The 27,335-nt window shown below is 33.7% G+C and overlaps 2 protein-coding genes and 1 long non-coding RNA gene across 11 annotated transcripts; 2 read left to right on the top strand and 1 right to left on the bottom strand.

The window, feature by feature from the left end:
• Positions 1–454: 454 nt before the first annotated feature.
• On the bottom strand, positions 455–4,737 carry LOC112294961 (protein disulfide isomerase-like 1-4). Its single transcript, XM_024545987.3, has 11 exons — positions 4,104–4,737; positions 3,280–3,560; positions 3,034–3,152; positions 2,833–2,913; positions 2,633–2,719; positions 2,299–2,370; positions 2,009–2,077; positions 1,747–1,827; positions 1,372–1,506; positions 1,180–1,236; positions 455–1,000 (listed from the first exon to the last, which is right to left on the bottom strand). The coding sequence occupies exons 1-11, from the start codon at positions 4,610–4,612 to the stop codon at positions 818–820; spliced, it is 1,674 nt and encodes a 557-aa protein (XP_024401755.1). The 5' UTR covers positions 4,613–4,737; the 3' UTR covers positions 455–817.
• Positions 4,738–10,150: 5,413 nt separating this feature from the next.
• LOC112294978 (uncharacterized) lies at positions 10,151–15,876 on the top strand. 9 transcript variants are annotated; one of them, XR_016498165.1, is made up of 6 exons: positions 10,151–10,469; positions 10,565–10,754; positions 11,159–11,444; positions 11,856–12,408; positions 12,814–14,217; positions 14,575–15,876. XR_016498165.1 is itself a non-coding variant. In XM_024546010.3 (5 exons), the coding sequence occupies exons 2-4, from the start codon at positions 11,267–11,269 to the stop codon at positions 12,836–12,838; spliced, it is 756 nt and encodes a 251-aa protein (XP_024401778.1). In that variant the 5' UTR covers positions 10,151–10,754; positions 11,159–11,266; the 3' UTR covers positions 12,839–12,884; positions 14,575–15,876. The 9 variants fall into 9 exon arrangements, 2 of the variants coding, with proteins under 2 accessions (XP_024401778.1, XP_090100291.1); XR_016498164.1 differs by having other exon boundaries at positions 10,553–10,754; XR_002973499.3 differs by having other exon boundaries at positions 10,151–10,754; positions 12,814–12,884; positions 14,128–14,217.
• Positions 15,877–25,363: 9,487 nt separating this feature from the next.
• LOC149987465 (uncharacterized) lies at positions 25,364–26,465 on the top strand. The gene is made up of 3 exons (XR_016498366.1): positions 25,364–25,463; positions 25,602–25,999; positions 26,264–26,465. It is a non-coding gene; the product is annotated as an uncharacterized LOC149987465 (long non-coding RNA).
• Positions 26,466–27,335: the final 870 nt, after the last annotated feature.

Below are 27,335 nucleotides of genomic sequence, written 5' to 3'. Positions count from 1 at the left end.
ATTCTAATAGCACAAAATAAATACATGAAAATGTTAATACAAAAAAATTCAATATTTATTTAAAGATTTTTATTTTCATATTAGTAAAAATAGGTTTGAATAGAAGATGCAATAAATAACAAAAATGTGCATGTGGTATAATATTTCAGTTTATAAAATCCAATCAAAGTAATACTATTCTAGTTTAAACTCAAAGTTGAACGCTTTTTCATACTATTTTGAAACATCATTAAATGCAAGGTCTTTAAATAGATTTTGTTCACTTGTTATAATACTGAAAAGAATGTATTTTAAAAACAAAGCTAATTATAAGATATCATAATGGGCAATTAACTTTGAAAATAAAAACTTTCAAATCAGCAATTACTGAATTATTCTTTAACTTCCATCAATGATAATATCTAATTGAGATTGTACATGCAAGAAACTATAAAAAAATCTTTAAGACTAATAGTTACAAAATGAAAGAATATATCTTCATACCTCAATATTTACTCACAATTAGCAATACCTAACCTCTTAATACAACTGTTCAAGTTCCATAAAAATTCAGCTTTGAAAACCCTGTAACGAAATTCAACTTAAAATACAAGGACACTTCCTCAGGAGTGATAGCACAGTGAACTTTGGAAAAGACTGCCATGCGGCGTGATTACCCTTGCAGGTTAACCACATTTTCATGCGGTAAATCAAGTAGAAAAACACTGGAACAACTTGAGAATTTCATAACTATGGATTTACTTTCTCGTTCCAAAATAGCCGAAACTCTCAAGAATCGTCATACTTGTTGATTCAACGTTACTTTGAATGAGATGATCTAGAGTTCATCTTTTGTGTCATTTTCTTCAACTTGGCCTGCTTCTTCCTCTTTCACAACACTCTCCTCACTTTCATCTTCTGACTCTGGCTCTGGAATATCAGGTGCCTCGAAGGGAACTTTAGCATTGGATTTCAAGAACTTAACGAAACCAGCAGCTGTCCTCACCGTCTCAAGAGAAGCCTGCAATATCCAGAAAATGAGACGACTTTCGTTGCAGAACTGAAAGTTAGCTAACATGTTCCAAAATTACAGTAGTGTCTGCGCAGAAAGATGGAAATTTCATCATGATACTTCCCTAAAGGCAAGTAACTTTTCTGACCACTCAAAGTCATGACCAATTGTTTAAAGAGAAAACTTACTGGCTGATCGCTCTTGTCTCCTGCTGGAAAGAAAAGAATGGTAGGATACTCTTCAATCTGCGGGAAAAAAAATCAGGAAAGGCGATGCATGTCAAGGCCTTTTGTGTAAAGTATATCACACTTGATCACAGAAACAGACAGGACTCACAAAGAAATCAGCCGTTTGAGAATCCAACAAGTAGTTGAGACTACCTTGAAGCGTTCAAGCTCATTCTTGGTGCCATCCATCTTAGCAATCACTATTGAGCTGATATTCTCCAAGGCTTCTCCCAACTTATTGTATTCTGGCTCCAGAGATTTGCAGCGCCCACACCATGGGGCATAAACCTACAAAAGTGGAAAATGCATATAAGAGGATGCTGACTCATCCTTGGACAACATTAGAATGAACCAAGATGTAAACAAGACCAAACCGAACATAGTCCTTTTGGATGTAAAACTCTAAGTGTGAAGAGAAGATAAAATACAGAAATACACCAAGTGAAACAACACGATGTAAAATTTAACTAGATTCCGGCTGTTTAAGACATCATATAAAGAAAGGAGCGGTTCTGTTTAAGTTCACACCTCAAGAATAACATCCTTGGTTTTATCGAGAACGATCTGCTCAAATGTTGAAGCTACGACAATTTTGACAGGTCCAGCATTCTACGCACACCAATTTGTACACCGTTTAGCTCCATACTGTTTAAGACAAAGAAAACGAAAGGCAAGAAAGTGATGGAATTTCTGTTTTGTGTTGAACAATTGGTTTGACTTGATCAAAAGAGAACACTGGGATATAGAGCTCCATCATAAAGACTGTATTTTTACGAAACACATGCCACACCTCCTCGGGTGCTTTCTGTGACTTGCGATAGGGAGTAAGATCTCCGGCCAAAAACTTCTCCGAGAATTGCTGCAAAGAGAAAGATGAGAATTTTAAAGACTTCTCTTGCACAACGAAAACCATATCTGCGAAGTGTATTTTAAAATAAATAAAAATGTTCCAACATTTCTGAAACACAGGGCTTCCGGGATCAAACCCATCTAATAATTTGAACTGGATGATTCATGAAAGAAAAAATTGTGTGGCAAAGCAGCACACATATCATCTTGAACTTGTTGAGGGAGACTTACCTTTAGTGAATCAAGACTATAATCTCCATCATATAAATACTTGGTACCAGACTCAGAAACAAAACCCAAAAGCTGCCATGCAATAGCACAGACACAGCAATCACAATTCGACATAAACACTTTGTTAACCAACCACAGGCATAAGGTTAAACATCACTCAGAAATCATGAAACAATATTAATTACCCATTTGTATCAAGCAGAAAGTGAAAATTTTGACCAAAAGGTCCACAGCCATATTAAGCACTTACAATATAGGAAGTCAAATCACTTGCATGTCACCTGAATAAGTAAAAAACTCTAAAAATGTAACAAGGTAAATTTAAAGACAATACCCTAGTCCTTTCGTTATCAAGTGCAAAGAAATCTAGAATAGAAGTGGCGACATCCTCGTCGGAAAGATTGATGAGGGCGAAAACAATCTGCATCCGTTACAGCCTTGTCGATTAGAAAAACGAGCATAGAATAATTTAGAAATTAAAAATAGAGCTACTTACTGATAAAGAACAATACGATTAAATGTGACTATACGTACCTTCTTTTTAAAAGATTTAGCTGCCTCTTCATAATTAGCACGAATTTTCTCGAAGTCGGCAATATTTGCAAACAGCAGCAGCTAATATCAGAAAACACAAGAGGTTAGAGTCTCCATGAGATTCACTTGAACAAAATACCAGAAAATAGAAGCATGTCCACTTCTAATGTAAAAATATAGAAATTAAATATTCCAAAATACCTGTCTCTTCACATTAGACTTGAATATAAGTGATGCTGTCTTACGGCTGAATGGGATTACGAGGGGACGCTTGTTCTCGGATACAAAGTTTCCAATGGACGTCCTCTGGAACGATCCATCTGTGCAGACGTGAGATTAGGTTGCAGCATAATCCATCATCTAAAATTCTTACATCACAAGATGTGGCACACAGTCACCACAGAATAAGAGAGAAGGCAGTGCGTCCAAAAATAAAACGTCACTTACCAAAAATAGCAACCTTCTCATTCTGCTTCTTCAGCAACACAAGACCAGGAGTCTTGTTTTCAAGGCCAAACTTCTTAGCAATTTGCGCATCTGCAGTCATATGAAACTCGACTCCATCCTCCTGCTTTGCCACCGCAATGAATTCCTCGGCGTCGGCGCCCTTAACGCTGTCAAGGTAGGCAACAGCAAGGGGAGCGTCGCGCTCTAGCAGCTCTTCGGCAGACTCGACGATGCTAACAGCAGGACCAATCCTCTTCATCACCCAGTTGATGATATCATAACTGCAACAAGTATGCGAATACAAGTGTTACATAGAATAACTGATGGAAAATTATATAGGATATCCAACCACAATTGAAAGCTCCACCCAGTGATTAACACAACTTCGAAAAGCATCCGGGAAACGAAAATGAAAAATGAAATAGCTACGTCTTACAGCTCGGAAGGAGAAAGTATTGACAGGCTACTGAGAACTCAGGGGAGGAGTTAACACTACAGGTTCTTGAATTCTACGGCGGCATTACAACATGACAATTCCTACTCACTAAGTGGCTGAATTTGTGCGGCAAGACCGATCCCGATAAAAATCAAAATCGGCCAATCACTGAGTGCAGTCGGTTGAGGATACAGCAAGTCTCCACGGCCAGTCGACGCGTAAAAACTTACAAACGCTGGCGAATCGACGTTGACAGGAACACCTTTTCTCATCAAACAACCCGAAACAATATCCACAAAACCAAATTCCTCTAGTGACTCTATACCCGAATCTTCACATCCCTCGATATGCAACAGCCCCCTAAACGGGTTGAGAACGGAACTCCTACCTTGTTCGTCCTCCATTGTATGGCTTCTTCTCGCCGTCTACGAAAAAGTACAAAGTTGGATAAGCCTCAACACCATAATCATCAGCAAGATCGCCGTGCTCAATAGCATCAACCTTCGCGAGCACCACACCTGTCTCCTTGAGCGCTACCGCCGCTTTGGAGTACTCTGGCGCCAATGCCTGACAATGCGTGCACCAAGGAGCGAAAAACTCGACCAACACGTGCTGGTGGCTCTTCACAACGTCGGCGAAGTTATTGGCGCTCAAAACCAACACACCATTCTCATCATCCTCATCTACTAAACTCTCAGAGGAAGAGTATTCCTCGAGATCTTGCTCTTGGACGAACTCATCCCTGAGATTCAGCACCTTCCGCTCCTCCTCTGTCAAATCCAAATCCGAATACACGTCGTCAAACTCCGATATCGCTTGCGCTCGAGTAACAAAACCTGATAACAATAATGTACAACTGAGGAGGAACAGCAGCACGTTGCAATTCGTCTTCCCCATTTTGACAGATAAATCAGCCACAGTCCAGCGGATCTGCACCCTAGTGCGGCAGCGAAGTGTGCATCCGCAGCTAATTCTTCCCAGAGGTCGTGGTGGCAGCCATCCTTGATGAAGTTGGCAAGTGGCACCGATGTATGCCCGGTTAATACTCTTATTCTAATCTGTAATTGCTACAGACTCCAAGACACCGGTATCAATCACAGAGCTGTATCCTCTACAGTAGCGATGGGATAGTCGAGAAAGGAAAAGAACCATGGTAAGAGGTGCAAAGAAATCAGCGATTCAGCTAAAGTTAAGGTCAACTCTCTCAACCCTCAATATAATGCCGATAGAACTGAGTTGCACAACAATTTAGGCACAATTTGTACAGCCTGCCATAGGAGTTTAGTGGAGTTTAGTGATGAAACCATAGTCGAACAGTATTGATTGAGTGGAGTACACAATGTGCAACATTAGTAAGTGTTTGAATTATTACTCTCCACATTTTATCCCATTAATGAAAATCAGCAAAACTTGCATAATCTATCCTAACATGCTTAATCACCACTATATGTGTTTTAAATTGGACAAAGTTATTACTTGATACCATTCAATAAGGTTGTATTGTAACACAACTAAAAGGTAAAAATAAAAAATAAAAAATAATATTATAGAAGAGTTAAATTGAAAATATTGAAGCAAATTACTTTAGAAGTATAAATAATAGTTAAGGAGGTCGTAAAACTAGTAAGTGTTAATGGTGCCTATTTGCAAACTAGGCTTTTATTTATTTTGTATGGCCATAAATGAGGCAAAACAAAGTAGATAAAAAGAATGTTTGATATAGACATCTTTAGAAAGGGGTTAAGAATAGTTTACAGTAAAAATTATCTTAAGAAACTAAGAATTGATACTTGGAGATGATTAGTTGTGAATGAGAGTTGGAATCAAATTCTAATGCACAAAATTGCATATCCACAAAAAAATTGGAGTTCCCAAGTTAATCAACAAGTTAGGTTTAAGAGTTGATTCAAAAGAGAATTTTTAGGGATTAATTTCGAGTAATTTGAATTTGTAATGACTTTGTAAAGACTTTGCAAAGTTATGATTGTTTTCGAGTGACTTTGTTCTTTTGAGAAATATAAATGGTTTATACTTTAGATATTTTTATGATATTAATAGTAGATCTATAATTGATATTTTTTGGTTGTGTGATTATATTTGTATTGAATGTTTGTTATAAATTTGAGCTAGATTGAACAATTCATTTGAAGGTTATTAAAATTAAAGTATATTAGAATCTTAGAAATTAGAATTTTAAAAGATTAGTAAGAATTTTTAAAATTTATAGCTAGCTATTGATTAAATTAAAATAACATTTTTTTCATGAATTGTAGATTTTATTTTCAACAAATATATAAAGTTTGAAATCCATTTGATGGTAAAATCAAGAGATATTAGCAATGAGAGATTGGCATCAAAATTGGAAAAAAAAAAAAAAAAAAAAAAAAAACTAGCTAATATCCAAGTGGATTATGAAGATTATCTCCTATTTATAATCTTTGATCTTCTTTAAAATTGTTATGCTTATTTTTAACTAATAAATTAACAAGTTTGTAAGTTTTGAATTTAAATCAATGGTTAAATTATTAGTTATTAAAGATTTATTGTACTTTTGGATTTGGTGAGGATTTGATTAGGATTTTTTATGATTTAAGATCTGATTAGGATTTGATTAAGCTTTAATTAGGATTTAGGATTTTAGATTTAATTAAGATTTGGTAAAAATTTGTTTATGATTTAAGATTTAAGATATAAGATTTGATTAGTATTTTATCAATATTTTATTAGAATTTGATTAGAATTTGGTTAAGATTTATTTAAGATTTTATTATAGTTTGATTGGAATTTGATTAAAATATATTAACTATTATTTAATACTTGTTTCAAAAATAATTAGAATATAATAAGATTTATCTAATATTTTTTTGAATTTAATTAAGATGTACTTAAAATACTTTTAAGCTTACTTGGATTGTTCAAACATACCAAAGCATGTTTATAAATATCTTGTGCATTATTTGGATTATAAACCAAACTTCAAGGTAAGTTCAAATTCTTTCATAGCAAGATGCCTAATGCATTTCTAAGTTTGTTTTTACATAAAATAACAATGATGTGCTTTAACAATGACTAAGAATCAAATTTCATCCATCTCTCCTTTTCAATATCATTTTTATTAGTCTAGAAGTTCATTTACCTTTGTTAAAATTTTAAAAATTGATTTATTAAGAAATAGCATGGTACCTTGAAGAGACAAAATCCCATAATAAAGACAAAGACAAATACTATAAAAGAAAGAAGTCAAAACTTAGATTAAAGCAATAAGAAGGTTTGTATTTGTATTAAAAAAAGAAATAATAGGATCTAGCCTTCTACATGAGATTTAAATATAGATATAATATCCTTACTAAGACATAATATGGACAACTTCTATAATTATTTTTGTACTGCTTAAGTTATTTTACTTCACATACAAGAAAGTTGTTTTGAATTATTTAAGATTATGACTAAATTAGCTATTTTAGTTGACTATCTAAGTCAAGTGCTTAAATTATTGTTAAAAGTGATAGACCCTATTAAAAAATTAATTGTATGAAAAGAAAAAATAAATATCTTTAAAGAAGAATTCTAGTATTTTAAGAAAGAAGTGCAACATATGAACATCCATATCAATATTTAAGTATGCTTCTATGAATTCAACTTGAATAAATCCATCAAGATATTGGAAAGGATGTAACCTTAAATAAAGCTTTACTTGTTGTAGAAATCCTTGAAACTTTGATCTTTTTTCATCAAACTTCTTTAGCATATTTATCCTTCCCTCCCTCATACTTGTAGTAGTAAGATTTCTTGAACTCAATTGTAAACTTGATCTACTTGCTACTCTCAATTGTACAACTTCTTGGTGTAAAGTTTGAACCTCATTATTGACTTCTTTCATAGGCATAGGAATAATATCGCTGTGATCACATTAGAAATATGTGAGATTTCAATCCTAAGAGTATTGACGAACTTGTAAAGATCTACAATAGTTGCAAATCTATTCTCACTTTTTCAAAGAGTAGCATCCATATTTTTTACTTTTATAAAGGATTCAAATGTATTTATAAGTCAAATTAGAGGAGGATAATTTAGAACCCCTAATATCAAATAAAAATTTCTACAAAAAGAGGTAGTCAACTTTCTTTCAAAAAAAATAAATGTTAAAAAACTAAATTGTTAGTTTAAAGGTGGATAGTATGCAAACTTCAAAGCACAATAATAGAAGAAAAGTAATTCACTCACTTTAAAAAAAAACAAGAACAATGACTTAGCACTTTTATAAAGCTGTCAAAGACATGAATTTTAAAGAAAGAAAAATTCAATATACTCTTGTGCCACTTGAAAAGAGTAGATATTCATTCAAAACTAATATAGTATTATTTAGATAATATGAATAGATAGAAATAGATTAAAATAGATAAATTTGATAATATCACTTAAATTTATTAAATAATAGTATAAATAAAATTTTATGTAATATCACTCAAAATTAATATAGTATTATCTATACTATATTGTAAGACAAAATAAAGTTTGTTAGCAAACATATAAATATAAGAATCTTTAAATAAAAGAAAAGAGTAGCTTTTAATAAAAATTACCTAAAAAAATCATAGATTGATACTTAAAGAATATTGGTTGTAAACTAGAGTTATAATTGGATCTCAAGACACAAAACCACACATTAGAATAAATAAAAAAATTATTGTGTTGATAAAAGATTAGAATTAAAGAACACCCATGATAGGACTTTTTTATGTATTAATTTTGAAGAATTTAAATAAACATTGAATTTGTAAAAGCTTTGCAAATATAAGACCATTTTGAATAACTTTTTTTTTGTAGTATATAAAAGATGTTATATTTTGATCACTTATATTTGATTTGTAGCAATTCTTTGAATAAAAATTTATAGGTTTGTAAGTGTAGTCATGTTAGTTGTTTTATGTCAAATTGAAATAAATTAAACAGTCAAATTAATAAATAAAATAAATTAAATTAAAAGAATTAGGGTCTTAAAAATTAGATTCTAAAGATCAATGAGGATTTTTAGAATTTTTAACAAAATTCTACTTGGATTGATTTTTTTAATATATAGATTTTTTAATTTTTTTTAAGCATGTATAAAAATTTGAAGAATAAAAGAATAATAAAAAGAGGTGCTATTAATACTAATAGGTCACCATTAAGATTAAAGAAGGAAGTCTATTAATACTTGAGCAAATTAGAAGCATTTTTTCTTCATCTATTACTTTAATGTTCTTTTAATTTTATATGCTTATTGTCAATTATTTTTTAAAAACCTAAAAAAGATTTGAATCAATACCAATAATCAAATTAAATATTATTGAGATTCAAAATCTACTTTATGATATATTTAGATTTTAAATAAAGCTTGTTGGAATTTCACTTAATATTTGAATAAGGTTTTATTAGGTTTTTTCAAGATGTACTTATTTATCTAACTCAAAACTTAATTTATGTAATTCAATTCTAATAAATTTAAATTAGAAAATAAGCATAAGAGATAATATTACTAACAAAAATTATGAATAAAAAACTCACTAATTTATAATTGGCTTTAAACCATTCAATAATAATTTTTGTAACAAATTTTTATTACTGTAACAACTATTTGATTAATTTTTTTACTATAATATTTAAAATAACTTATTATTTTAATTTTTTAACAAATAATATTGACCAAATTGGTAATAATAAGTGCAAAATAGTTTTGGTTTGAATTATTTTTTAAAAATTCATTGATTGTCTATAACCATTGCAACATTTTTAAATAGAAAATTGATTAAGATGTATTCCTTCATACTTATCAATGCACATATTGGTTTTTTTTCATAGCCAAAATCTTAAAACCTAACACCCTCAAATGTTATCTTAATAAGACTTATATATATATATATATATATATATATATAAACTTTTAACTTGGAATGGACAATATTGTGACGGCATTTTGAAACACCACTATTAACAATGTACCACCATATGTGGATGATAGAGTCTATCTCATGCAAAACAATCATCACTAAATCAATTCCATACGGTATGATTTCATCTTTGTAGCAACCAAGCCTCTTTGGGCTAAAAGCTTATAGGTTGTACATATAAAAGCATAAACAAGATAAATATGCAATGTATAAAGAAGCCAATACCAAGTGGTTAGGCTAAAATAAATTTAGCTTTGCTTACAATGACTAGGTGACTATCACTCACGGTAAAGCACACTACTAGTAGAAGACACTATTCTGTAGCATCTAATGCTATTTGGTATTATATTGTACACCCTTGTGCCCACATCATGGTCCTTGAAAGATGAGCATCATAATGGAACTGATTTTCAAACTTTACTGATAATTGCACTTTCAGTGAAGCACCACCCACTAGTTTGCCAAGAAGAAGATTGGAGATACGAACGCCTCAAAACCAAACAAACGAACATAAGATACAAGTTCTCAGTCTCGACAAGTTGGTCCGAGACTCTGGTGTGGGACACGTTATCGTCTCAACACTGTTGCGCCTCCGACATCCTGTAGCAGTTCCGATACTCTCCCCGACTGATCAATGACGGAGGTAACTTGTGAGCATGGTTTCACTGTGGATTCACGGGTTCCGATATGACGCCTCACACACGGATCCGATCGATGCTTGCGACTTCTCTCGTTTGGAGTCGGCAATTATTCTTCCGTATTTCGAAAATGTAGCAATTCCGATATTCACCAGCCGGAGTCCTAACGAGAATCGGAAGCTCGAGGTGCGGTTTTTTCTCCGATTGTGTTTCGTTTGAGCCGGCGCTTCTTGCCTCACTTCTTGGCACTCCAAGAATTAGGATTATAGGGTTGCTTGCAGATATGGTGAACCAGGCACGCTTGCAAGCATGGACGTCGAGGTTGATTTGGAAATGGTGAGAAGAAGTGAATGCATGAACCAATAACCAACCCGGTGGTTAGAATTTTGCTTTGGCGTACTTTTGCGCTGTGGGCAAGAGTTGGAGGACGGGGTCACAAGATTGTTGCATCAACGGGGTCAACACACTAAGGTGCACATCCCATCTCTTTGCCTGATGAATTCTCGTGGACTTGGAATTCATTCTTGTTTTTAGCTGAAAGGAAGTGGCAGCTTCTTCACACAATTGCGTCTGATGACATGCGTGACATCTCAATTGTGCCTTTAATTTTGCGGATAGAGTTGCTGGCGTCGTTACCTACATTACCTCGATTGTTTGCATTATTGCACCGAAACATGGCTGCAACAATGACAGGGTTTTGGTTGGGTGTGTCTGTGGAGACCAACACCTAGAGCCCCTGCTTAACACTAAATTGGGTGTGTATATGTTTGTGCTGAGCCACAAAAGCCTGGATCAGTAAAATATGGTTCGTGATTGATTGTGGAATGCATTTAAGGTGGCTTTGGCTTTCGCATGTTTCATGTGTGCTTTTTCAGTGTGATTTGTTTCAGGTTTACACTCACTGTGACAGCTCAAGAAGTGCTTCGACATACAGTACTTTGAGAAGAGGACGGAGTTGTATCCAAATAACAGTAGCATCAGCAATGCATTCTGTGAGCGACGATCCCATGATTTGGGAGAGCCTTCTTCCATACCTAAAGACGCTGGACAAATTCGTATTGGCAGCTCGAGCCGAGGAGATTCAGAGAGAGCAGCCAGAAAATGCCGTTGACGAGAATTGTATTGACGCAGCTGCTGGTGACATGAACGTGACAGAGATAGGTAAGGCTGGTGGGGACAATGTTGCACCTCCAGCAGGTACCCGGGAGGATGGAGGAGGCTGTTGTCCATTCTCCCGGATTGCAGGTGCTTCAGTGGGTTGCAGACGAGCTAGAAATGTGGTCCATGAAGCTACAAGCAGGCACAAGGGACGATTGCTATTGTAGTGGCTACTATGTGGTTGTAAGCGTGCTTAATTTTTATTTCACATGGTAACTTGCACTCAGGGTTGCTTCCTTGCATCGCGAATGCATATCCGTATTTTATGCTGGCATGTAGAAGATGTCATTTGACTGTGAGATAAAAAAAAATCCTGTGTTTGAAAGGGTTTCATGTTGCAGATATTGCATGGCCAAGTCTCCCGTGGAGCTAACGTGTTGGAGTGCATCATTGATTGTAAATGTCTGTGAATAGGTGCTATGGGGGCCGCAGTAGTGGATCAATATCACTCCGCTGATCAGGATGCGACGAGCAAGCCTGGAGGCCGCCTTAAAGCTCAATTTCCTGACAAAGTAGGGCCTACTACCTTTACAAACCCTCACCGGAAAGATCAGGTCATCGAGCTCCAATACGAAGGATGTGATGAGAATTATTCGTTGAAGAGTAGAACTGGAGGGACTGCTGGGGAAGCCAAAGGGAAAGCTGAGGGCTCGAAGAAACGTAGGAGATGTGGAACTGGAGAGATTGACGGGGCAGAAAATGAGAAAACCAAGGGCGAGAAGACATGTAAGAACCGATCAAAGAATTGGACTGATGAAGAAATGAAGAGGTTGTTGGAAGTAGTTGCTCAGAGGAAGAGTGTTAAGAGTCGGTTTGAAAAGCATTTTGGTAGAAAACGGTCATGGGGGGACATAGCAGAAAACGCGCCCGGAAGGACAGGGGTAGAGTGTCGAATGAGGATGAATACGGTTACGAAATCGTGCAAAACAATCAAGCAATTTTGTGAGAACAAGAACAAGGAGTTCAGGTAGTTGACGCCAAAGGACTTCAGAGACATGCAGCTTCCAGCTCAGATTATAGAAAGTCTGTACAATAGTTTACGTAAGTATTGTCGACCCAGATCAAATAAGATGATGAGGAACCAAAGAGGTAGAGATCTAGTATAGAACGGAGTTACTTTTGTTTCCGATTCGTCAACGTCTGGTAATACATCTGCTCTGGCGTGTCATTCTCTCCTGTATGGCATGCATGGATGATATTTTGTTCAATTTGTGAACCGATGCCCTCTTGGCTATTGTTGTGTTGTAACACTGGAGCACGTGGCCAACTGAGGTTGTCAATATTTTATGTAACCCAGTCGCAACCTCATTGGCAATTGGATGCGTGGGTGAACATGGTCCTCTGAGTGACGAGTTGCACAATCCTGATGCAGAGTCTATAGAATGGGTGATAAGTGATGAAGCCAACCAGAGTGGGACACCATTGAGGACAAATGCAATAGTGGTAAGTTTCCTGTACAATGCTGTGGTATTGAAGATGATGCTGTGCATGCTTGTGTAAATAATTACATGCCAGGGCATAAAGCTACAAGATTATACTCCTCAAAATTGAAGTGCTGATGACGAATGAGCTTGAACGATGAAAATGTTTTGATTGTAAATATGTTTGTTCGACTTTATTGAGGGAGAGGACTTAGTACAATAACCATCTCAAAATTGTTCAGTCCTGCTTTGGACGCAATTTTTTGTCTTGGTCATTTTATCTTGCACCTTATCTGGTTGGTGATATTTGCGGATGAATCTTCATGGCCTGATACTGGTTTATAGTGTGAGGCTGGTTGAGGTAGGAGTTCGAACCAATGTTGGGCTTGTATATATTATACTTTGCCTCAGTATATGGAGATAGTGTAACAAAGCAGGAGGGCAGTGTAGTGAAATGGAAGTGAACCGTTGACGGAGTTGTGATTGTAGAGTACATGCTCATATACAGGTCCAACACTATATTGGTTGATCTTTTTCTTCTTCTTTGTCAAAAACTATAGTGAAGGTAGTTATATTCTCGTATTATTTTGGGTTCTTCAATTGACAATGCGGAAGCGGAAGCAAAATCGGGAGCATAATCGGGAGCAATATGTAGAGAGGGTGTCTAGAAGAAGCAATTTTTTGTTTCAAGTCGAGCTACGAGATAGATCCGGGGTCGATGGTTGAAGCATATCCAGATGTTGAGTTGCGAGATGATGAGCAACAAAAGAGTACAAACATGCAGGGAGTGTGGAAGGCACTGAAGTCCGCCACCTCAATTAATAGTCTGTCTCTCATCATTAAGTGGGGCTGATTATCGGAGGTTGAGTAGCCGGCTATGGGTTGTGTGCAAGATGAGAATCTCGAAGGTTGATCTGAGATATAATTTGGGAACTAGAACGGATGGATCGAAGCTGTATTGCAGTCGAATGTTCAGCTCTAGGGCGGGAATTTGGTTGTAGGCAACGAGGTATAATTGGGCATGAAGGTATGATTTTGGAAAGTTGTGTCTTGTTACGGAGTATTAGAGCAGCTGAAGTTGTGTGGGACATATTGTCAATGCTAAGAGCATCTCCAGTAGTCCTTGGAACCGCAAGGGGAGCACGCGTCTCCACTTACGCACATGCATCCAGTTCCGTTATTTTCTTGGCTCCCGCCGTGAATTGGAAGGAACGCTTGCGGAATTTCTTTGCAGTTATGGAGGCTCGAATGTTGTGGTGTGTCAGAGTCGCTCATGACGTGCTTGACGATACCTTCTTCTACTTCGCACGCTGAGTGGCGTATACACCACATGAAATACCGGTCGCAGCTGCGAGGTCCGTTGGAGGAACTCATTTACGATGCTCTGAGGGTTAGGAGGCTGTCGCGTGGTTGTTGCATGAAAAAGTTACAAGTTATTGCTTGACTGGTTTGTATGAGTGGGCAACAGTCAACGATGTTGATGATTAGAGGTTATGTCTGTGTAGATTGTGACCACGTTGGTTATTAGTTGAAATTTGATCATTTCTTTTGGTTTTTTCATATGATTGTATTATTCCAAGATTGATGTTCTTCTTCTGTTAGGGCACAAATGAAAAGAGTACTGGTGGAGGGAATTCCAATGGTTTTGAGTGGCTCTGTCAAATGTGAGTAAGGAATGAGTGACGAAGTTGGTGGAAGGTGTGTATGTGCAGGAGCGTTGTGAGGAGTACCGCTGGCATGGAGGGGCGTGACTGGTTTCTGTTCAGGGCTGGGCTATTTTCAGCCACCAGCTGGGGACTCTTCGAATGCTTTTTCTTTTCTTTTCTTTTTTCCGAAACGGGTGCGCTGACCAAAGAAACAATTTTTTTGTTCCTTTTTTAAAAAACCTTTGTAGTCACATCCCTTTGCAGATTGTGTTTTTTGTTTGTTTGTTTGTTTGTTTTTTTTTTTTTTTCTACATGTGGCATGAACTGAAGAGGGTTTGTACTCTCTTGTTGAGTGAGAGTAAGTTCACTAATACTATATAATTAAGCTCCGTTGATGGGATCAAAGTTTCATTTTTTTATTTTTATTTTTATTTTTTATTTTAAGTTTGGTGGTTAGTAGTCCAGTTATGGATTTAATAAAATCGTCCATGTGGTAAGTAAAAGGAAAGACCAATTAGAGGCATGCACGTGGCAATTAGGAGAAAGGAGCTCATGGCAGGGGCTAGGGGGGTACAAGTGTATGGAAAATGGATCCACAAGTCCATATGTAGAAAAATTAGCTTCTGCTTTGTTTTTTTCTTTTTCTTTTTCTTTTGGAGTACTATTGGGAACACATGGAAAAAAGGTATTCATGTCAGGCTTGACTATGAATATGCTCTGACGAAAGAGAGGATGCCATGTGGGATTAAGCACATTAAATTCCTAGTTGGGTGGTGTTGCAAGCTCTGCTAGAGCCATGTAATGGCCCCATCCTTCTCGGGATGAGGTGGCATCTACATGGCGCCGCTGAGCCTTCGCTTTCGTCAGCTGCGGTGGAGCCCATGAGTTCTGTGCCGCCATCTCATGCATTGCATCTCCTTCATGCCTATGATTCATCGCATGGAGCTTCTGTCGCTGGTGCGGGAGATATCACCTCAATCGAGCTGGTGCCAATATTGGAGGACTGCACGTTCCTTAGAGGTGTATTCTTCTTCTAATGTGCTCTCAACTAAGAAATTATATACTGTTAGAAAAGGATTTTGACGAAAAATATATCTTACATGGGATGATATAGTCCTAGTGTTAATGGGTTTAGTAGATCTGAATACGAGTGCTTTAAATCTCTCATTGAGGCTAAGAATTACTTAGATTTTAGGGATTAAGCTCAAATAGACAAGGATTTAAGTCCAAGCTCTACCATATTTGCATAGAATTGTGGTTGATCTTGCCCCTTTGTTAAGCAATCAGTATGTTGTAGCTTGTTCGGTACAAATGGTATAATTATGTCTCTTGCTTGTCTTTTTAAAATAAAATGATGTTGTATTTTAATATGTTTAGTTTGTGAGTGTAATACATGATTGTCTATTAGCTTAATGCATGATTGATTATTGCTGTAGAATTGAACTGGTGATTTACTACATAAGTAAAGTTCTTTCAGTAATATGTGTAAGTAGTAGGTATCCTTTGCAGCTTTTGATAAAGCATGATATTTTGCTTCTATGGTAGAAAGAATAATAATCAATCGAAGTTTATTGCTCCAATCCATGGTGTTGCTTTCAAGCTTGTGTATAATCTATATGGTAAACCATCATGTATCTAAATCATGGTCATAATTAAAGTTGGTGAAGGTATGATAAATTAACTTTCTTATTGTAGGAAAATATAGACCCCAATTCATAGTTTCTTTGATGTAATGTAAGATGTTCTTTCCAGCAATGCAATAAGCATCTTTTGATTCTTATATGTGCTTGCAAATAGTAATCTTGGTATAATTAATATTTCTTTTATTATTTATGTTATAAATAATAGAAATTTGATAAGTGATCAATATAATGTTAGATCAATTGGCTTTGTATTCATGTATTTTTGAAGCTTAAAACCATTGTGAATTAGAATTAATATGAAATTATAGTGTTGTATTCTAAAATGGTCAAGTATTGTCTACATAAAATTATCTTTGATATAAGTAGATTCTATAAGTGTTGTATTCTATGTATTAGGAACATAAATTTCAAAGAAAGAAAACTTCAATATACTCTTGTGTTATTCAAAAAGATTAAAAAATCACTCAAAGATGATAGAGTATTAAACTAGAATGGCTATTGGCAAAGACAAGAAGACTAAAAAGTCTTGAAAGAAGACTAAAGAGTAGAAAGGTATTGATAAGAGTGAAGAAGGCTTCACTCTTCCCTCCATATATACTCTTAAGTAAGAACTATGTGGCAATGTCTTATAGGGCTTTTAAAACATGTTGACATTGTAAGATACATATTTTAACTTGCAAGGCAAGTTTTTTATATGTACGTCACATTGTTAGCTTATCCCATAAGCAACCAACATATGATTTTTCTTCCATTTCAAATAACTTGATAAATTCATAGTCAAATTAGAGGAAGATAATTTGTAACCTCTAATATCAAAATAAAATTTCCACAAAGAAGGGTAATCCACTCTCTTCAAGAAAAAATCAATGTTAAATAATTAAATAGTTTGTTTAAAGGTGGATAATCCATGATCTTTAATCACAATAATAGAAGTAGGATAATCCACTTATTTCTAAAATAAGATAAGAACAATGAATCAAGACTCTTGTCAAATTGTCAAAGACATGAATCTTAAAAAAAAAAAAATCTCAATACATTCTTGTGTCACTCAAAAAGACTAAAAAATTATTCAAAAATGATATAATATTAAACTAAAATGGCTATTGCTAAAGTCAAGAAGATTAGAAAGTCTTAAAATAAGACTAAAGACTAAAAAGATGTTGACTAGAGTGACGAAGACTTCACTCTTACTTCCATATATACTCTTAATTAAGAGCTACATGGCTATGTCCTATAAGACCTCGAAAACGTGTTGATTTTGCAAGATATATATTTTAACTTGTAAAACAAGTTTTTTATATGTGTGTCACATAATTAGCTTGTTTCAAGCTACCAATATGTGGTTAATTTGTTGACCAAGTTTCTAATCTATTAATCAACCACAATTCTATATAAAGTCAAAGTAACATCTATAAAGCTTCTAAGAAGTGTTTTTAGAAAATATTATGAAATAAATCTATTTTACCTATTTCTACCTAATCACATAAACAAATATTAGAATAAATATGTATGTCTATGATACTATGTCAATGTCTAGATATAATCTAGCATCTGTCAAGAATACAAATTGGGAGAAGATATATAAACTCGTAGAATCTGTATCAAAAGGAAAGTGACAAAATAGAAGAAAGTATGTATATTCAAGGAAGAATTGGAATGACTATTGTCAAAGACTAGAAAACATAAGACTCTTAAAACTAGATTAAAAGCAAGAAAGGAGTTGATAAGAGTGAGGAAGACTTCATTTTTACCTCTATATATATTACTTAACTAAAAAATACATGGCAACATGCTATAGGACACATGTCTAATTTATAAGACAAGTTTCCTAGGTGTGTGCCATATGTCCAACTTATACTATAAGTGGTCAACATGTCAATACATGGTCTCCTTGTTGGCCAAGTTTTCAACCTACCAATCATCTATAGACATGTATAAAGGCAAAGTAGCATCTATGAAGCTTCTAGGAAGCTTTCTATAAGATATTATTATATTTATTTACTTTGAATTACTTCTATCTATTCTTATTATTTAAATAATTATCAAGATAAATATATATATGTTCGTGACAGCATCTCCTAAAAGCCTCACTTCAAATTTAATGATAAATAAAGCTTTGATTGTATTAATTTTTTCTTTACTCTACCTTATTAGTAGCAAATCACTAATATATAACAAAAGAATCATATACTTTCCATCCTGATATGATAAAACATATTTCAATCTCTAATATTCATATTTAAATCTTTTTATTTTAGATACATTGTTGTATTTTGCAAAGTTTGCTTGAAAATATACTAGGCACATAGTTGTGGAAGATAAAATAGAACTTGCAACAAGATCTTAAAAAATTCTAATAGAATCTTAAAGAAACTCTAATTAAATTATAACAATATTAATCAATCTTTAATTAAATCTTAAAATAATTTTTAAAGAATTCATAAAATATATTTAAAAAATTATAAATTAATCTTAAAAGAATATTCATAATAAAAAAATCCTAAAAAAAATCAAAGATATATTAAAAAAATATTAAAAATAAAAATTATAATTTAATTTAAATCAAATTCTATTATTATCTTCAATAAGTTCTAAAAAATATCTTTAATAAATTCAAATGAAATTCTAAATTAATCCTAATTAAATTCTAAACAAATTATAATCAAATCTTAAATCCTAATCCTAGACCAAATTATAATGAAATTCTAATCAAATCTTAGACCAAATCTTAATAAAATTTTAATTAAATCTTAATTAAATCCTAAACAAATCCTAAACAATCCAAAAAAAAGTCCTAATTAAATCTTAATCAACCACTATCAATGTTTTAAAATCTCAATAAATATTAATTGAACCATTAATCTTGACTAAAATTTAAATTAAAATTTAATATATATATATATATATATATATATATATATATATATATATATAAACTTGAGAAGAATCGAATTCACTAATTGCAAAAAGAATTCTCAAAACTTGTCAAATGTTGGCCGTCTTCCTTCTCCAACTTAAATGTTAATCTTTCAATAAAGATTCTTTCTTATTGAATAGTTAAATAGCTCCAAAAATTAGTTAGTTTATAGGTATTTAATTCTATATTACTTGCATTAATTTTTGCTTAAATCAAACATGCAAATATTGCAAGATTGCAAAAATCCTCACTAATCCTAAATTTTAATTATTCAAGACCATAATTTAAACAAACTCTCACAACCTTCAATCTAACAACTTGATTGACATCAAATTTCTTACATATATTTACAACAAAATCAGTGACATATTGACAAATTTTTACTTGTAAATATCCTATAACACTCACAAAATCATTAATTTTGTGAAATTCTTTTTATTTTAAAATTCAAATCCATTGAATACACCTCTCACATTGAAAAGCTTTCAAAACCTCAATATACCTTCAAATCATATGAAATTAACTTTTAAAAATCTTCTTACAGGTCTGCTTTCAAATTCTACTTTTCAATCAACCAAAGAATCCTAGAATTGCTATAGGTGCATGGTTTTGTGCCTTGGGATCTGATTTCAATCTTGATTTATATCTAATTCTGTCCAAGTATTAATTCTTGGTATTTTGATGTAATTCTTTTTATCTAAAACTTATTCTTAATTCCCTTTTAAAGATGTCTATATTAATTATGTATCATATTTATTTTAAGTTGGCTCATTTATGCCCTATAAAGGAAGTATTAGTCTTGTCTACAAGAAAGCAATATTAACACTTAATAATGTTTACTACCTCCTTGTCTATTATCTATATTTCTAAGGTAATTTGATAAAATATTTTCATTTAAGCTTCTCTATAATAAAATATTTCCTCTCTTCTTTCACCTAATGGCTATGTTATTATACAATAACATGTAAATCTAACTATACCAAGCTCAAAGAGTTTGACATAGTCTATACAAGGTTTTTAAAAGTCTACATACCTTCCATGTTTCTACCCCTTATTATCCTTTTGTAATTTCTATAAAGACCTCTTCATCTATGTCCTATTAATAAATAATGTCTTGACATTCATTTGCTTGATGCAACATTTCTTCTAGCTATCAATGTAGATACTATATGTATTGTTGATTAATACACAATTTGTGCAAATATTTCAAAATAATCCAAATCCTCTATTTGTTCATTCCTTCTTGCAATTATCCTTGTCTTTATCTAAGGGACTCAATTTGATTTTATAAATTTATTTTACTAAAATAGGTACTTTTGCTTTTGATAAATCTACCAACTCTTATATTTTGTTCTTTTCTGTAGACCAAATTTCTTACTTCATTATACCCTTCTATCTTGCTTCTTTAATTGCTTCTTCATAAGTTATTAGATCTATGTAATTTTCATAAAAAGCTTTAGAAGAGAAATAACATTATTTGAAGTTATTTTTTACTTATGACTATTATATTTTCTTATAAAGAGACCCATTGCAGTTAAAGCAAGGCCGAATTTAATATAAGTGAAGGTTCAATGAAAATATTTTATCTAAATTATTTTTAGCATTATCAATATATAAGAGCAAAGATCACTATACTTGCTTTAATATCATGAAAGTTAAAAAAAATTAATAGAACAATATGAATTCAGTATTTAATCATAAGAAAAATCTTATTTATTTATATAATTTTTTATTTTATTTTTAGATCTTAACTACTTCATATCTCTACAACAGATGTAAGATCACTGAAACAATTGCCAAGCTAAATAAAAATTATGTTATACTAGTGCATAATGATATCAAGGTGACAATGGCATCATAATCTTTTGAGCTAGTGTTACTTCTGACACTTAAGTATGATAATAGTTCTAATCTAAAGTGTATTAGTCTAACTATTTAGACTTATTCCATTTTGTCTAAATAATCTTCAATAGAAATCTTTTTCTAAAAAATATTATTCGTAATTCCAAGTATAAAAACTGACAAATGCATAAATATTTCCTAGATCTGAAATTTTCAGAGGTTGCTTTGACTTGAGATGGTAGATGTGAAGAGATAAAGTTTCACTAATAATAATAAGGATGTCTAAGGAAACTCAATTAAAAATGTTTATATATAAGCATTGATAACTTAACCTAATACACAAAGATGATTAAGAATCAACAAAAATTTGGAGTCATTGACAACAATAACATTTTTACTTTTGTTAATCTAAGTCTACATTATTGATTTTGTATATTTTGTAATTTAATCTAGTTTTATGATTTTTTTTGTTTGAATTCAAATTAAAAATGTATAAAGAATCTAAGTTTAAAAAAATATAAAATTTCAAGATAGCATATTTCAATGCCAATCAACTCAATAGAACTAAGTTACTAAACTACATTATTAAGTAATAATAAGTTTATTTAGTCTTATTAGCCTCTCCAAACAAGAGCCATAAAGTTGTTAAAAAGACTAATAAGACAAACAAAAACCAATCTAAAGCAACAAGGGAAGAAATTGGTAATATAAATTAATTTAGAGAGATGGTGTTGAAGTTCAAGGGTGTGAGATTTGAAGTCCTTATGGAGATGCAGTGAAGCATGATTGATATATAATGCGTGGAAAGAAAATTTAAAAAAAGATGTGAAGATCAAGAATGTAAGTGGAAAAGATCAACGAGTTAGTGTTAAGAGTGAAGAATGGGTCTTTGTCCAAGATGAGAAGCATTATCATACAATGATTGCAAATACTAAATGTTTGAAAGGAATAAGGTTTAAATAGCATTTGTAGTAAAAAATTGTTGAATTTTTTTAATTTGAAAGATCAGATATATTTCAAAAATTAATTTAATCTTAGAAATATGAATAACCTTCTAAAAAATTTTAAAAAAATTAAAAGAAATAAATAAGAATTAAGATTAGGTATATTTTAAATCAAAACTACAATGAAAAAAATAGCTTTGAAATTAGAATTCTTACATGTTAGTTATTCTAGAATAAAGTATAAGATTTTTATTTTTTATTTTTTAATTCTAAAAAATTTCTAAGGCTTTTTGCATTATTTTTATAGGATGATGGAAATTTAGAAGAATTTGATACAAGATTGTTTGAAACAAGAAAAAATTACCTATTAGATAGAAATTATTGAAAAAACAGTATATACATCAATGTTTTAATTAATCCTTGTAAAATAAAGTTTCATTATTTTTAATTTTATTTATCAAAATAATTTAGGGAGTTGAAAAAATTTAAAATATTAAGAAGATGGTTCTAAGTCTTAAGTTTCTTTTATCACTTTTTAACACAAAAAATAAATTTAGAATATTTTTATATTATTTGATTTATTTTTTTGATAATAATTAGATTAGAAATGTAGAAAATATATTTTAAAAATTTTCTTCAGTAATTTTGGAATGACTTACTTATTATAAAGAAATATTAATAATAAATCACACTTTTGGGAGAAAAATCTAAATTAAAAAAATCATATAGAATTTTTATAGATTTTTATCATAGTAAAGTTAATAATAATTTACTAAGAATAAAATCTAAAACTTCTAAGGCTCTCTCAAGCTATACAAATCAAAAGGATTTATTATTAATTTATTTTCAAAATAATCAATAAATTTTAATTTAATTAAACTACATATTTTAATATATAAAAAATAGGATTTTATGCACCTAATTATGACACTAAACAATAAGATTTAGAAGTAATAGTTTTGTATTCTTATAAAGAAAGTAAAAGTAATGTGGAGTGTAGACAATCAAAAATATTCTTAAAATACAACAAAAATTAGTTAAACGCTCAAGAATGTCTCAAGTGTTTTTTAAAAAAATGATCAATTGGTGATCTTGTAAGTGATAGATAGAAATCAACTAGATATATTTATAGTAAGTCAAAGTTCTCTTAGAAAATAATGTAATTGGATGAAGGCCAAGTCATAGCTCTGTAACTCATGCATTGATTAATTTGAAATAAATCCTTATTAAAAAATTCATCTAAATTCTAACACTATATGTTTTGTTTTTACCTTTGGTTTATATTTAGAGTGATTTAGTTCCATTTCAAAAAAGACTCCACATCAAATGTCTTTTTAGGTTGTCAAGACCCAAGTCACCACAATACATAGTTAAATAAAACTTAGTTAGTCATTTTCCTACCAAGTTGTATACATTAATTGAGACAACAAGGTTATTAACTTATCTTCTCCCTAACAATTTGGCTAAGGAATTTCAATCCAAATTGTTTATTTAACCTTTGTATGCATTCAAAGGGATCTTTTAGGACTTTGAAGCTATTTTATGTAATCAACCAACTCTATAAACACATTCACAACTACTTCATAATATTCAAACCAAGGCAATTGGAATCTCAATGAAATTGATTTATATTAATTTTTTTACTATAAAAAAATCACTAAATAAGAAGAAGCATTTTTTTTATTGATGTTGGAATTATGGAAACATTATGAGGATTTTTAAATTTTATTTAGGATTTGATTTTTAAAAAATTAGGAATTTTTAGAACATATTTTCATGACTTGGATAAAAATGATTTGACCACTATGAAAAACTTTAAGCAAGATTTGAAAGCCCCACTAATATTTAGAGACTACTTGGGTGTTTTTGAACATGGGTGTTTTTATAGAGAGAGAGAGAGAGAGAGAGAGAGAGAGAGAGAGAGAGAAAGATATATATATATAATTAAATCATTGCTAATCATGTTAAGTTGAGATACGCCCTCTCTAGCAACCATTAGGTTGCCTAGACAATATTGGAAACTTAATGGAAACTCTGAGGCAAGCCACAGTAGCTTGGCTAACCTGTCGGCTGGTGGGCGGATCCCGGATTCCGTCAATGGCGAGGATGGTTGTGCAAGACGAGAGAGGGCCACACTCCCTCTCAGGTTGGGATTCAGCTTCAGATTGCGTTTCAGTGCTTGACACTGGGTGAATTCCGTGATCCATGCAGAAGAGCCTCTCTACTGTAGGTAAAGGGGGTTGATCTGAACACTGTCACACATACGGGCACAGCGGACTCCTCATAGCGAGACCATACAACGCTAGGTCCATCAGTTGGACTGGAATGGGCTTTGGTTGCCGCAATTGAGCTTTGCTCATGAAAAGGAGTCGCGGTGCTTTCACCTGCCCTCTCGAGCAGTTGCGTATGCTAATTCATCCCGTATCCATGGCATACGCAGATTCCATGGGTTGGCTCTAGACAACCGATTCAACTTAGATACCTTTCCTACAGCTGATTGAGGGTGGATGACAGTTGACAACGTAATGCATGGAAGTTTCGCGCCTGGTGCTGAATTCTAAGGGTGTTCTAGAACAAGGGAGACAACTGTAATGGATGTCTAGGCCTTTCCACTTGTGTGGCGTAGCTCTTTCATACAAGCTCTGTCCTGAATGTTTTCTTGGTTGGTGGTACTTTTTCGTCTCCGTCCGAGCTGTTGGTTTTGCTCTTGTTGATTGACATGTTCACCACGTCATTGCTAAGATGAAACATTCACTGGACTTTGAGAAGTGATGCGCCACACTTAGGTTGAGTTACCCAAACATACACGAACTTCACCACTAGCTATGTAGTCGGTGATCAAGGCCACATTTCAATGGCAGTCAATGGTATTTGCGACTAGCGCTGCAAATGAACTGCTTGCTTGTACGGAGATCACACTATCTCCTTCCCACGTCACGAACACTGCAAATCTTTGATGTTGCTAATCTTGCACAGGAGCCGCAATGGATGGAATCTATCAGATGCTGAAAACGACGTTTTTGATGTTACTTCTCCATCCCAGCTTCCCACACTGCCAAGCGGACTCGACAATAAGAATCTATGTAACACATTTCTCCGAAGACTGCAAGTATCTTGCTTCATGCATTCTGCAATGTTTTCCATCTGTTTCATTCCGACTAACGTCACGTACATAGACAACAACCTCATTTTGAGTACTGGAATGAGTGGACGCATTGCAAGCCCTTTGGGTAGCATGGATCGCAAGCACACCAAATACGAATATTAACTTGTTCAGCTGGGTCACATAGGATGATACACCATTATATCCCTGCTGTAACCACGACCACAACTGGCAAGGTGTAACGTGCCTGTGATGGCAAGTTAACGCCACTCTATGGAGCGCTTGGGTTGTTGGCCTGTGAGACTCTGACTTCACTTCAGCGGGTTGTTTTCCATTACCTCTGCATATGTATGACTCCGCGTATTCTGCGGTACATGTTGATGCGTTTTACATCTGAAATGTGTGTTGTCTAAATATCACAAGGTGCTGCAAAGTGAATTGACAGATGCATCGATATCTCGTTCTCTATCGCCGGGCATCATCAAGATGTTGAAATCAGTTACCTTGTGAGTTGAACCCACCAATTCTTTCACTTGCACCACGTGTTGTTCAGATAATGATCAGCTCTCATTTCAGGGAGAGGTTTAATTGGTGGCCCAAACATTTGCCACATGCGAAATAAAACTCGCTCTCGTGCTGTGTAGATCCCTGACAGGGAATCCTAATCTGCGAGGGTCTCTGCCCAAAGAAGTTAGTGATCTACCTCTGAGTGTTCTGTAAGTAGCAGCAGCAATTGAAGCATGACTTTTGGATGACAAGCATTATGGGACTGGTGCAATGGCTCTTCTGCGCATCGTGAGAATGTCCAATTGTCAACTATGTCTTTCTCAGGGATAGGTTTCACTGCGCTGTAATCTGTGGAAGGATTGAGAGGGTTTTTAGATTCGTGAGAATTGGAACAGCAGATGTTTCGTAACCCGATATCTGGTTTTCCTCACCATTGCGACCTTCCCGTATTCATTACTTGCAGCAAGCTTAACAACAACGGATTCAGTTGATTTACACCTCCTGAATTTTCGGAAATTGTAAATCTTCTAGAGCTGTAAGTGGCACCATACAAGTTACTCACATCAGTTTCCACAGGGTTGTACCACAATCTTAACTGATCGCTGCTAGGTTGCTGATAGTAGAATGGTGGAATTGTCGTTCGGGCATTTGTAACTTCTGCTTTGAAATTTTATGCAATCAACAATTGAAGGGTAACCAAATAAGCAGACTAGATGTTAGGGCTACTTTGGCTTCAAGGACGGGAATCCAAAACCAGGACTAACGGACAAAGCGTATGTTATTTTTGCCTGTGCATCAGGGACTTGAGTGGAAACAAACTTGAGGACAACTTTCCGACGCAAGTAACCAACACAAGATCCCTGTAAAGTTTCAAAATTGGACAAAACACGCTTGATGGGAAAACAGCAGAGAATACTATTGAAAATTTGACTCAGCTGCTCACAGTGGAAGAGTTCTCAGCCCCTAGTCCTCTGCAAGTGTTTGAATTCTGATCCATCTCAGTGCGTTATTCACACCGCAAAAAGAAAAAACTTTTGTGTTCTGATTTTCATTGCAGCTTTTAAAACATTCCGCTTTAGTTTGCGGGAAGCGACAATGAACGTGTTATTTTTCTGAGCGATATATGAAGAGTTATTACCATTTTTACAATTTTTCCCAGTTGCAAATACGGTGAGTTCACATGTATATTTTCTCGATCCTCATTGAATGTTTCTGCTGCAGGGATCTGTCCAGCAATAGCTGCACAGGGCCTGTACCAAAATTCACAAATCAGGCAAATCTGTAAAATTTGTGAGTTCCATTCAACCCTCTGAACCTAGATGTTCAACGCTTGGCAGAGAGTTCTAGTTTGCACTGTTACTGATAGACTGCTGATGCTGCTATAAGATCTTAGGGTGGAACTGAATTCCAACACGCAACCTGGTTGCTTTCAAAAGTTAAGGTCTTCCTGGAAACTGTCGCGAGGTATTAGCCTCGCTTCAGACTGGCCAGTTGTTTATATGCACTAACGTCACGCACACGTTGATGGATTCAAACTGGGAATGGAGAATTAGACATACTTTTGAAGATTGTAGATTTCTTTCAACCTCGTGTATCAACACTCTTATCTGTCGTGAGAAGTGCAAGATAGTCTTTAGAAGATGACAATGTATGAAATTGGAGACCATCAAACAGTAAATACATTCTGCAGGAATATCAATCGCAACAACTTCGCAAAAGCACCACCACTCTCACAGCTTTTCAAGGGTTCACTTTGCTCCAACAGTCAGTTAGGAGTGCTGGATGTTTCAGACCTCGAGTTTGGAGTTTTACCAGATTGGAACTCAGATCCAAATCTCTTATCACTAGAAGGATTGTAAGCGCATTTTTAT

Source organism: Physcomitrium patens, chromosome 18, assembly GCF_059467195.1.
Source record: "Physcomitrium patens ecotype Gransden chromosome 18, ASM5946719v1, whole genome shotgun sequence".
Classification (NCBI taxonomy): domain Eukaryota; kingdom Viridiplantae; phylum Streptophyta; class Bryopsida; order Funariales; family Funariaceae; genus Physcomitrium; species Physcomitrium patens.
The sequence above is the reverse complement of the archived record's forward strand: the minus strand, read 5'-3'. Positions and strand labels throughout refer to the sequence as shown.